Below are 13,507 nucleotides of genomic sequence, written 5' to 3' on the forward strand. Positions count from 1 at the left end.
CCCCGGCTCTAGCTCACCACCCCTCAGGCATGACTCCAGCTACCCTCCCCAGCCCTGGTTCAATCGCTCTGCCAGCTCACCACCCCCATGCGGCTCTGGCTCTGGCTCACCACCACCCCCATGCAAGGCCCCAGTTCAAGCCTCCTCCACCCCCTGTGACCCGGCTCACCACGCCTACCAGAGCTCTGGCTCAACTCCACCCCTTGCCCACTTGCAGCCCTAACCCACCTCAGGCTTAGCCCCCACTGCCAGGCTTAACCCTCCCCAACTGACCCCCCAACCCTGGGACTTACCTTGCTGCTGCTTCCGTGGCTGAAGAACATGTGTTCAGCCAGGGAAAAAGCCGGACCCCCACTTACGTGAAATCCAGGTTACGTGAGGGTGTGTGGAGCACAACCCTTGTGTAACTTGAGGGTCTATTGTACTATGAAACTTATACGATCCCTTTCCATTACAAAAAAATGTATTGCTGTATAGTGAGTGGGGTAATGGACAATTTTAAATATACAAACATAATATTTGGGCATGATTGTATGGACGTGTAACCCAAAATGTACTACTTCCCAAATATGCTGCTTTTCAAACAGAAGAGAGTGCACTCTTCAGCTAGAAAGTCTGTCTAAAAGAATAGATGAAGATAAGAGATATATCGTCCAAAGAAATCAATGCTGGTGGTGATTAGAGTATGTTGTAGTTAGTTTATTTGTTTGATTTCAGTCGGGGTGGGGGGGCATTATTAGTCATTTTGCATATAAGTTGTCAATTAAGGAAACTAAATTCATTGCATGTTACACAGATTCATACTTAAGTCATTTTTCAAGGGACCACAATTCTTTGCATCATCCTCCTTACTGTCTATAAATTTTGATGTGAACGCATTGTGAGTGCACATACTTTGTCTTAATATATTTGTGTAATCCTTTAACCATGACTGGGAAATCATGTGTTTGTGCAAAGTTAAGTGCTTTTTGCAAGAGGCAGCATGTTAGTGTGAATCTCACTGTGAAAACAGATGTGATAAAGTGCTTCAGAAATGGTGAACCGGCTGCTGATGTTGCTCACCATCTTGGCCTACCTCTGACAAGAATGCTGATGATATAATGGAAAGGGCTAAACATACAATGCAGTGTTCTTCTGTAAAGATTGCTCAGCACAGAAGCAAGGTGATGGAGACAGAGTTGGCTAAGTGGTTGGATGACTTGCATATGCAGAAGACTGATAAATCTCAGTGCCATTCAGGAGAAGGCAGTGAGGTTATTCGAAGTCCAGAAGGTTAAAGAAAAGCAGGAGGTGGGAGGCACTTCTAAAGAAGAAACATTTAATGCTGGCTGTGGCTGGTTTTGCTGTTTCCAGTCACACTATGAGTTCAAGAATGCTAGCACGTAAAGAGAAGCAGCGAGTGCCGACACAGAACAAGCCAAAGCATATGAGGCAAAGTGGGGAGATATGATTCAGGAAGGAGGATATGATCCACAACAAATCTTTAATGTGTATGAAATGGCACTTCATGAGAAATGAATGCCAAAATGAACCTACATTTCTGTTAATGAAAAAGGTGCGTTAGGCTTCAAAAGATCGCCTGACACTCTTGCTCAGTGGCAATGCCAAGGGAGACAAGAAATTAAACTGATCTAGTTCTGTGGGAGTAAGAGAATGTTGAAGTGGGGAGCTTATTATAAAGCTTCCCCCATCTTCACTGTCAATCTCAAATTCAAAGTGTGTTCACGTGTCCTCCATAATGTTAATGAGGTGCTGAATATGCATGTCAGCACCTCGTTAGCCTGCTTCGAATTGCCTTATTATCATGGCACATCCAACGGGACAATGGTAGTGTAGCAGCAGCCTGAGATCAGCTCTGGGAAGGCACAGTCAAAGGGACATGACAATTAGGATTAGAACACCATAAAGTTTTACACAGAGCAATCTCATAAGTCATTTGTCCCTTTATCAATGAAAGAGAGAAATGCAAAGCTTTTGCCCTGCTTCCCTGTAACAGTTATTTACACTGGGTTTATTAATAAACAAAAATTGGCCTAAGTATAAAAAGTAGGATTTATGTTTGCAAATGAAAACAGTCAGATCAAAGTAAATTACTAAATTAAACAGTGAACACCCAGTTAAGCCTAATTCACTAAGAAACTTATTGCACTTGTATAATATTGCTGCCCTTACTTCCTTGCTTCTAGCAAGGTGCTGCCTGCAGAGCTGGGCAACTGGCCAAGACTGCAACTACTCTTCAGATGCCCAGCTATGAAGGCAGCACAGAAGAAAGGGTGACAGTACTGTAATCTTCCTGAAATAACTTTGATTCCCCTGCCCTATCATTAACTAGTCTTTTAAAAAGAGAATACATTTAAAATTTAAATTTTTTGTTTAAACTTCTACAAGTTCTCTTATGAATGGAATCATATTAATTACTGGCATACTGCTCTGTTAGGTCACAAATTACAGTAGGCCTAGTACTAATAGGTATTAATGAGATATATGCTTATTTCTGATAATAGCAGATGACGTTTCATGTATGACACTTTGAACAGATAAGTAAACTGAGTTCAGCAGTGTGAACACAAGGTTGGTTGCACAAGCTATACAGGTAGAAATACCTGAAAGCCTTTATTAACTGAAAATTTATGTGTATAGGAAAATTGTATCTGTCATATTTGAAAAGTCATGAAAGACAGGAGAGAATCCAGAAGAATGGAAAAGGGCAAATATAGGTCCCATCTATAAAAAGGGAAACAAGGATAGCCCAGGAAACTACAGACCAGTCAGTGTCTGTGCCAGGAAAGATAATGGAACAAATAATTAAGGAATCCATCTGCAAACATCTAGAAGATAATTAGGTGGTAAGTAGCAGCATGGATTTGTCAAGAACAACTTCATAGCTTTCTTGATGGGATAATAAACCTTGTGGATAAGGAGGAAATGGTAGACATGGTGTACCTAGACTTCAGTAAAGCATGTTATATATTCTTGCATGACCTTATCGATAAACAAGTGAAATACAGTGTAGATAGGGCTACTGTAAGATGGGTGCATAACTGTCTGGATAACCATTTTCAGAAAGTGATTATTAATGGTTCACAGTTGTCCTGGAAGAGCATAACATGTCATCACAAGGGATCAGTTTTGGGATCAATTCTGTTCAATACCTTCCTGAATGATTTAGAGTTGAAAGGGGTTTCAAGTGCTTTGGGGGATAGTTTTATTATTTGAAATGATATGGATAAACTGGAGACGTGGTCTGAGGTAAATAGCACAACTCTTTGTAAGGACAAATGCAAAATACTCTACTGAGGAAGAATAGCTGATTTTGTTTAAAACTCTTTGATATAAACTTACAGCAGATAGTAAATTCCACTAGACTATATCATAATATTTTTCTTTCAAGCTTTCAGAATAAACTAAGTTTTTACATCTAAATATGTACCTGCACCTTTGCCCAAAGTGTCTACCTACACATGGAAAGGAAGCAGCAGAGATTAAAAGATTTGTGTCACAGTACTAATCCCCTGAGTAGTGCAGTCTCCCACACTGCATTGTGTAGTTTGGATCACCTTGTGTAATTTTTACAGCACATTTGTTTGAAGATGCCTTTCCCCCCTTTCTTCTTTGAAGTGAATCTTTATTTCCTTCCTTTTCCACAACCAGAAAAACTTCCCATAAAGCTTGGAATTCCCTCCCCCCCCACCTCCGAAGGGAATGTTTACTGTGTATTTGCTTTTGGTTTTCCTGTGCCGGGAATGTTTTTTATTACCAGCACCATGCTGTATGTAGGGCGTCTAAATCATTACAGATGTTTTAAAATAATTGTTGCAAACATAACCTTTTGCATCATTACTTAGTGTGCAATGAAATATATGTTCCTGCCCCGTAAATGTGGACTTGTATGCATGTAGCCTGCTCATTGGATCTTTAAGGGCAGTATTGTTAGCCGGTGGCCAGGTAATGTGCGGTGAGGTACCAACTATGCCCTTGTTATCATCCAAGTTTAAAACTACAAGGGCAGAGAGCTCGTCGCTGCAAGCAGCCAAGACAGGCTGACGGATTCCCCTGGGTCCTAAGCAACCCAGTTTTTTTACTGTTAGAGCAGGCAGCTCCTAGCACTCTTACCTATGACCAGGCTGTTGTAACCAAATGGTTAAAGTTCTTTTGTTGTGCCGTCTGTGTTGCAGTGACAAAAGGGTTAACAAAATAGTTAGGCTTGGATCTTAACTAGTTACAAGTTTATTAAGCTACAGTTATAAGCATGTGGTTACAAAAGGCTATTGTTTACTTCTTATATGCTAGCAAAGTACAGGTGTTAACAAGTTACGTTACAATCCAATACAAAGATATCTGTTACCATCTAACACAATGATATCTTGGCACAATGACATCTAGTTACAGAGCTCTAATTCTTTAGCTGTGCACAAAAAAAGTCAGAGACCTAGCATGGGTGTATCTTACCCTCTCTGCGTCTCTCGATACCAGCGTAGCCAAGCCGGATCGGTCACTCAATTCCGCGGAAAGACGAATACGAGGTTGGGCGTCCCCAGTAGTGGACCTCGGGAGGCAATCACCTGACCCGACCAGCAGGTAGTTGGTTGAAATGCACTCAAAGTTAGAGTTCTGTTGGACCCATCTTTTATACCCCTTTTGGGTTATGTATTCTCTTTCTTATCTATGGTGCCAGATCATACTGGTCTGTCTTTGTGACTCCAGTTTGTTACAAGGGCATTTCTACTTAGTTTGCACTTGTAAGACAAGAGATAAACAATTTAGGAGTACAGGACATTCTTTTGTGCGGGCGGGGCACGTCCCCTTCTGGGTGATTGTGTGTGCATCATATTGATCAGTGCCAGCTGGGGTGATTTCTTGAGGGTTCACCCCCCCCCCCCCATGTTGACAGTCTGGCCTGTTAGCCTTCTAGCTGTACTTTCTGCTTCTCAGGGTCACGATAAGCCAGCATATCTGGGCCTCAATGAGGGCATCAAAGACTGTGCTGTCAGCAGCCATTTCCGTGCCCTGTGTGCTCCTCAGTGGGGGGGGGGACAACGAGCAAGCTGGCTTGTAAGGGGGAGACTCTGTCTGGCTACAAGTATTTATGCAAAATCTGTTCTCACACAGTGGTAGAGTAGAAATCCATTAAGGTAGTTGGTTTGCCCACAGACACAAAGATCAATGGTGCTTTGTTAACAGGGTCATCAAGCATGTCTTCCTTGCTGGAATGGATTAGACCTTAGCAGTTAATGAAATAAAGTCCACTTGAGTTTGCCTTTACATCATCCTTATTGTCTGTACATGTACAGCTCTGTGCCTGCCGCTATTGTTGTACCCTACATTTACTTCATTTTAAGTCTAATTAACAATATGAATGGACCCCATACTTTGTGTGTCTCAACTAATCTGAAATCAGTGGTTGAAAACATAATTTACATGATCAAATCTTCATTATCTGGGGATACTTTCTTGTGATATTAAGAGCTGGGAGCGATGTGAGAATTGTACTGACAGTTCACTGAAATTGTCTTTTACTCAATAATTTACATACTTTCATTTCTGTTCTTAGGTGTATTTCCTCTCTTGTTTATGCCTCTTGGCTTTTCTTGTTGGTCTTAAAGCTAAATGTATTCAAGGAACGCTTCAATGTGTCACATTTCCATTTGGATTTTGTAGCTGATATTGTTAAAAGTATTCCTTAAAAGCCTGGCCTCTGAAAATTTGAGAGAGGTTTTTCTGCCTCTTTTATACAGTGGGTCTGTCTGGTTTACGCATAATCATTTTCAGAGCTTTTTGATAATTGCACATCCCATCTCCTGCATTGCTTTGGTTGTGGGGATATTATAGTCCCTGTAAGAGATTATTTAATAGTTATTGCTGCAATAGATCAGAAATGTCCACATTGCCTCATAAAAAAAAATTAAAGGGAGTTTTCTTGAGAGTTTTGATTCATGTTTAAAAACAATTGTTTTCCCATCTCCCTTTAGTAGTCATCAACATTTCACTGTTAATTTATCAAGAGATCCAGTTTGCTGGCCCATATTAAATTAAGTGAAGTGTCTTGGCTAAAGATAAAAAAAAAAAAAAAATGCCAGCAGAATGTCCTACACAAAAAACTATACGAAAAAAGTTGCATTTTAAGCCTATAGTTAATTTGGTTTCCAGCTATTGTTTCAGATTACTTACTTAAACTATTTGTTATATGAATTTAAAGATACCGTGTAGAAGAAGATTTTTTATACCACTTTTTGTACTTGATTTATAGGTCGTGTTAAAAATTATTAAGCATTACCAAGAAGAAGGACAGGGAAATGAGGTTGTCCAGGGAGTACTGCTGGGACTTGTGGTGGATGACAGGCTTGAAATCACCAACTGCTTTCCATTCCCTCAGCACACAGAAGATGATGCAGACTTTGATGAAGGTAATACATGCAGTTTGTCTAAACTAGGACATTGACTTTTTAAGGTGAGAGAGACTGTAAATCCAAAGTATACTTATTTTTAAAAAAAGCTAATAAAAATCCCTCAAAACTCACCACCTCCTAAAGCTCACCAAACCAAAACCGACACAAACACAATCACCCAAAGACAACTCTGTCTGGAAACTTCACTTACTCTTGTTGCAATGTCTTTTTTTGACTGAAATAAGAATCTGTAATGCATTTCCAGAATTTACACATAAAGCTCCCATCACCTATGTCTATGCTAGATAGTTTTGCTGACAAAAACAGGGTTTTGTCGACAAAACTCATGGAGTGTCCATACATAGTATGTTGACAAAACTAGGCACTGGTGTCGACAGCCTTCTGATTCTTCGCCATGAGGCAGAACACCTTTCTCAACAGAATCTGTCAACAAAAAAGCCATATGGATGTTCTGGGGCCTTCTGTTGACAGACAGGGCTTCCAGGTCACCAGGCAGCCCTGTCTGCTGTGCTTCTGGTGAGCCATTTTGTTGAGAGAGGACTGAGTAGTCTGGTCATTCTCTGCAGACAGAACGGGTGGCTTTTTTGATCTGCTTTTATGTGTGGACACTATCGACAGAAATTTTGTTGAAAGATCTCTTTTGCCAATGACTTTTGTTGACAGATCCCTGTAATGTAGACACAGCCATAACTACTGCACTATAATTAGATTGTTGTTGTTATGTTGGAATAATTCCCTTGCATGGACACCGATATTCTAGAATGCTGTGTCACCATGGAGAGTTATGCCTGTAAATGAAGAGAAACTCTTCTTGGAAGTCTGAAGTGCAAAGGTTTGTAGATTAAGGGAGACTAACAATGTGGTATCTTGACCTTCCTAATATGAATTTAAGAAAGCTTTAGGTGTTCACAGCTGCACCTATATTCTCGTGCCGATAAGTAATTTCTTACTATCTACAGGAGATATTAAAACTGACCACACAAATTAATGTCAAATGGATAAAGAAAATTAAAGTGAATTTCTGGTTTTTAATCTTTAGAATATTATCTTGTTATAGTAACTGAAATACTTGTAGTGATTATTTTTAAGGTGTTTGTGCCCCTTTGCTCCTCACATATGAATTAGGTTTAATAAAGCAGTGTCTTCAAAATAGTTATTCATTTAACTTAACCGCTATGGAAATGCTTCTTGTTTTACCTAATTTTGACAGCTCAATTTGTGAAAGCAATTTTAACTCTCTTAAAATGAGTGTAGTTATTTACTCTATTCTGCTTGCAGATTAAATATAAATGTTCAGTGATGTGCTGCTGCACATTTTTATTTTTTTTTCTTTAGCTTGATAAGTCAGTTGTTTCACCTGTTGTGGGCTCAGAACATGTACCATGATGTGAGAGACCTCTGATTAAAAAAGGGTACATTGTTGCAAGAGCTCTAAGTTAACATTAGAACCAAAACACATTTTAATAACCTGGTCTCATGAAAATATTAGGTTCTCCAATAAATGTGTGGACGCTTGGATTACAATTCCTCCTAACCTGAAGATGGAAACAAATTAACAAAATGTGTTTAATAACATCAAGACTACATATAAAACTCCATCTTGTATCTCAGACTTCATTGTTTCTGTGTCATGTGGCTGCACAGCAAAGAGAGAAGAGCAAGCCTTCTAGCAAATGTCTGCACTGCCATTAAATACCCATGTCTGGCCTGCGTCTGCTGACTTGGGCTTGTGGGGCTTCAGCTCTTGGTCTGTAAAACTGGGTATATTTTATATATGTGCATTGCAGGAAGTACCAGCTAGTAACAACAAAAATAATACAAGTGAGTGTTGGGAGGTGAGAGTGAAAAAGACTGTGTTGCAGGGAAAGGGGATGTGAGAGAGAAAGGAGTGTGTGCTGGCTCCTGCTGGTAAATTTCTGAGAATACCCATGTGCTGTCTCTTTAAGACACTGAAAGTTCTCCTGCTCTGTTCCTGACCCCCTATTGTCTCCCCCCTCCCACTCCAGCACCCTCTCTGTGAAAATGGTGTACATGAGTGGGAGGGGGCAAAGTGAGGGAGTGGGGGGGGGGAAGAAAGAGGGTGATAGGAAGAGGATGGAGGTAAGAGGGTGAGTGAGAGGGAGGGAGTGTGTGTAGGTGAGTGGGCAGGGTAGTGGGAGGAGGGAGAGAGAGAGTGTGCGAGAGTCTGTGCTGACATCTGGAGAAATATCTGATTAAACAATGCGTTGCCTCTTGAAGAAGGAGTAGACCTTAGACAGCAGCAAGTTTATTTCTGAGGAGATGATGTACAGGGTAGGGATTGAGAGAGAGCAGATGAGTGTGTGCGATAGAGACAGACCAGCAGGGCAGGTTGGCTGCTGGGAAAATCTCAGTGTGTTGTCTCTTTGACCATTCAGAGTGCAGCACCCTGCGGTTCTCCTGAACTGGGCTGTGAGTCCTCCATGCCATCCAGCTGCTCTGTAGAGGTGGGATATAGGCACAAAGTGATGGCATCCTGACGTCGGCACTCCCTCATTCTCTGCTCTACGCAGCTAGCCGGTGGGTCCCTCCTGTGAGCCGCTTCACAATAGAGCAGAGTGGGGTGAGGGGCTCCTGAACACATGCTGCCAGCTGTGTACACTCTGCTAATCAGCTGGGAACCATGTGAATCCCCCACTGTGTGGCCACATGTGCATGCATCTTGTAGAGGTCTATAAAATTGTAGCTGGTGTGGAGAAAGTAAATAAAGCACTGTTCACTCCTTTTCATAACACAAGAACAAGAGATTGCCAAATGGAAGTTAATAGGCAGCAGGTTTAAAATGAGCAAAAGGAAGTATTTCTTCACAAAGTGCACAGCCTGTAGAACTCTTTGCCAGAGGAAGGTTTAGAGATCCAGACTATAATAAGGTTGAGAAAAAGCATTAGGTGAGTTTATGCAGGATGGGTACAGCAATGGCTATCAGCCAGAATGGGCAGGCATGCAAAACCATGGTCTGAACTGTTCAGAAACTAGGAATAGGTGACTGTTTTGGACAGTGTCAGAAAACAGGGTACTGGGTTAGATGGAGCAGTATGACAGTTCTTATTATAACCCTGAGCTTGTAGAGTTCTTGGACTGTAATTTTCAGGTTTACTGGAATCAGCAGTGATAGATGGAAAAGGTCCAGAAATTCATGTCTTTCACTATTGATCATTGACTGTGATGTAAAAAGTAAAATTTTCTCCAAATTCACTGCAGCCTGTGATGTCAGGGACGAGGAATCACAGATTTGGTGGACAAAGTTTGTATAGAGGAAGGTGAAATCCAAATAAAGATTTTTGAGGCTCAAACAGGAGACTAGTGGACCTAGGACCAGGGGATTCCATTCTAAAACAGTACAAAGAATATTCTGGGTGCAAAATCCTCTGGGCAAGGAATTTGATTGAGAGGTCTTGAGCTTGGAGTCTAACTTAGACTCTTGTGTCTGAATAGGTAGGTTTGAAATACAGAGATGTTGAAAAAGGTGAAGGTCATATATAATATAAAATTTATTAAAAAAAAACTTACTTCCTTGGTTGCCATTAATATCTTATATTAATAAAACATGTAATTACCCTGTGCATTTGTCTATTTACTTAAACATAATGAAATATAAGTAGTAATAAAACTGGACCAGCTCATGTTACTTTCATTTATAATCAGTTTCCTTTTCTCATTCTGTTGCACTTGTACGGTGCTGTTCACCTTTATAATGCTACAGAAAACAGTCCAGATTAAATTTTAATTAGAATTTTTTAAAATCTTAAAAACATTTCCACTCCTATGGGTGCTTAAAATCTGTTTTTGGGGAACTTAATTTGGAATCTCAGTTTCATTAATAGCCATTTTGCTAATACTCTTTCTTTTTGTTATGCTAGTTTAACTGTTTAAAATTTGCCTTGAGATAAGAGTTTCCCCTCAACCTTAGTGGGAATCACTGAAAAATGAAATTCTTGTTAAGGGTACTTGAAGTCTTTTCAAGAGTGCAAGGAAATCTGTATTTGAATATTTTATTTCCTGAAAGATGTAAAAAAAATTTGTTACTTTGCAGTAGATGCTACTGTAATTCTGAAATGATTCTCTAAGAATTCAGTTTGCTCAGACTTGTGAAGTTCAAAGGAGAAAACATGCTCACCCTGATAACAAATAGATAAGAGCTCTTGTAAGGTATTCACCATATCCAAAAGAGGTAGAGCACTTCAGTGGGTTTGCATTGGAAGAAAGCAGGAAATTGTAAGTTTAGAACAGAAAATATAGTTTTTGTTTGTGGAGCAAAAAGGTCTCTCAAAGAGAACATTTTCTTGGGAGAGTTCTCCTAAAATCATCCACCTAGGAGCTTGTAGATTTGCTTCCTGACAAGACTTCTTTTTGAGAGAGAAATATCTCACAAGCTGTGTGTGTGTTCTAGAAAGTTAAAAGCAGGAGCCTGTGAATTTAAATGAAAGAAAATCCACTCAATAGGCGTGTAACACTGAGAACTGCAAACTGCAGATACCTGGAAGAGGATGTTTGAACATTCTGGAATCATATTGTTGGCTAGCAAATGAAATTAATTCGTGTGCCCTTTAATATTGTATGACACCAGGATGGATAGCTTTAAATCACCAAACAGGAAACCCTGATTTAAATAATCTATTTTAATCTTGGTTTTCTTTTGTATTCTATATTTTCCTAAAGAGGGGTTGGTTCTCCTTGTTTGTTTGGCAATCATTAAAACATATTTATTTTCAACTAACTACAGCTCAGATGTACTGAACTTAAACATGTTTTGCTAACCCACAGGACACAATGTGCACGTGTTAAACTTAGATAACTGTTGAAATCAACTTGTTCAGTCTTCAGTTGGAAATTGGAATGCCATTAAATGCACAATTTTTTAAAAATTTGTTTTAATTATGATCCTTAATGTGCTGCAGCAGTTTTAAAAAGTAAATTTATCAAAAGCTAGTTTGCCTTTAAATCTGATAAGGTAAAGGAAGTACCTATAGTTAATTGAACTGACTGTTTCTTGTCACCAGATGCCTCAACTTTAGCAATAATAGATTGCATCCTCCAGCCTAATTACTGTACGTGATTTGAAAGACAAAAAGAAATTTTCCTGCTTTCTTAAATCTCAATCGTTTTCTTAACTTGAATGATCTAATTATTGAACTGAAGCAATTGAGCAAACTGAAGAGAAGAAGATATTCTGTGTACATCTTCAAAGAGACTTCTACGTTCAAAAGAGTGTTTAGCAGTTCAGGAAACTCTGATCCCAGCTTCTTAGCTAGTTTCTTCTATCAATGCAATAATGGAACTTTTAATAACTTGTATTCTTTAATATTTTTGTTATTTAGTTTAAATTATTTGAATAAATTAGGCTTCAACATAACACTGGCATAATTTCACATTTAATGGTAAATGACTTTCTTATTATATCAATAGTCTTTTTATCAACCCTGAACAGCACTGCTCAAAACTACTGAAGTTGCTGCTCGCAACACAGATTTTTAACTTTGGAAAGATAATAGATGAATGAGTTGAATCTGTCTTTAAAAAAAATCTATTCAGACCTCTTTGAGGCAGAAGTGAACTGATCTTTTGTTCAGACTAGGGCAACCATATGTTCCGGGGTGGGGTGGGGATCTGGGGCGGCTCCTCCAAGCCCCGAGGAGCCTGGAAAGAGGTGACAGCTGCCAGCCCTCTCCCCAGGAGCCCCCAGGAAGTGACAGCCCCGGCGTTCCCCAGGGAAGCAGCAGCTGCCAGCCATCCCCTATAGCCTCAGCAAAGCAGCAACTGCCATCCATTCCCTGGAGCCCTGGGGAAGTGGCAGTCCCCAGCACTCCCAGAGGCTCAGTGAAGTGACTCCCACCATCAGCTGCACCTGCTGCTGGTGGAAAAGGTGTGTGTGTGGGTGGGGGGAGGTGGGGCCCAAATACAGGACAATGAATCCCTTTTAAAAAGCTCCTTTTTGGCATCCCAAATACAGGACTGTCCCGCCCAATACGGGGTGGATGGTCACCCTAATTCAGACAGTGCACAAGATAAAATTGCAGAGTTGCTTTTTATGCCTTTCCAAGGGAAGCTTTCAGTTTTGAAGCTCTAGAAAATACTTTTAAAGCCTGATCTGTGCTAACATTTACTTACCTTCACAATTAGAAACTACAGAGTAGGTATATTTTCTTCAACTTTCTTTCACATCACACTGTAGACATACCTGCTTCTTTAGGAAAACAGACTTTCTTTTAACTGTAAGTGGTATTTCTGCAGAAGTGAAGTCCAGCTCCTTGCACTTAGTTGTTCTGCTGTTCACTTTAGTGGAGTTTGTGGGTGTTTTTTTACTATGCTGTATTGAATAAAATGTATTTCCCTTCTGTGGACTGCAGCTGACTTTGCTGAAGTCTGCCTTCTTGAACTTAGGGAGTTGGGTAGGTAAGATCCCATGGGAAGCAAATCTAAGGGAAAAATAATTGAGGACAGTTGACAGTTTTTCAAAGAACCATTATTACAGGCACAAGAGCAAATTGGATTGCTATATAGGAAGTATGGCATGAAACCATGGTAGTTTAACCTGAAGGTCGTCAATGATCTAAACATCAAATATAAGGATGGATATGAACAAATAACACAAGGATGTAGGGACAGAATTGGAAAGGCCAAAGCACAAAATGAGCACAAGCTACCTAGAGACATAAAAGGCAATCCCTCCTTTAAAAAAAAAAAAAATCCTGAAATACGTATGCAAGAGGAAGACCAGGGACAGGATAGGACTATTTCTCAACATGAGGGGGTGGGTTGGGAAGTAATACCAGATAATTTGGAAATAGCAGAGGTGACTTTGTTTCAGTTTTCATTGAGAAGGTTGATGGTGATGTGGATCTCTAACATAATGAATGCCAGTGAAAATGATATAAGAGGATAAAATAGAAAAAGAACAAGTTAAAAATTACTTACACAAATTAATTACTCCAAGTCACCTGGTGCCCGATGAATTGTATCCTAAAATACGCAAGGATCTGACTTGAGTAGACATCTGAGCCATTAGTTGTTGTCTTTGAAAAGTCAAGCAAGATGGGAGAGATTGCAGAAGACTTGAAAAGGCTAAGTAAAGGTGCAGTATG

General features: G+C 39.9%; 1 protein-coding gene across 1 annotated transcript in view; it reads left to right on the top strand.

Moving 5' to 3' along the window:
• The window catches only part of EIF3H (eukaryotic translation initiation factor 3 subunit H), a 156,140-nt gene that overhangs the window by 13,406 nt on the left and 129,227 nt on the right, over window positions 1–13,507 (top strand). Inside the window, exon 2 of the mRNA XM_074985641.1 lies at window positions 6,248–6,404. Within this exon, the coding sequence (XP_074841742.1) occupies window positions 6,248–6,404 (157 nt within the window). The remainder of the gene's footprint in view (window positions 1–6,247; window positions 6,405–13,507) is intronic.

The sequence above is a fragment of the Carettochelys insculpta genome, chromosome 2 (genome assembly GCF_033958435.1).
Source record: "Carettochelys insculpta isolate YL-2023 chromosome 2, ASM3395843v1, whole genome shotgun sequence".
Lineage (NCBI taxonomy): Eukaryota > Metazoa > Chordata > Testudines > Carettochelyidae > Carettochelys > Carettochelys insculpta.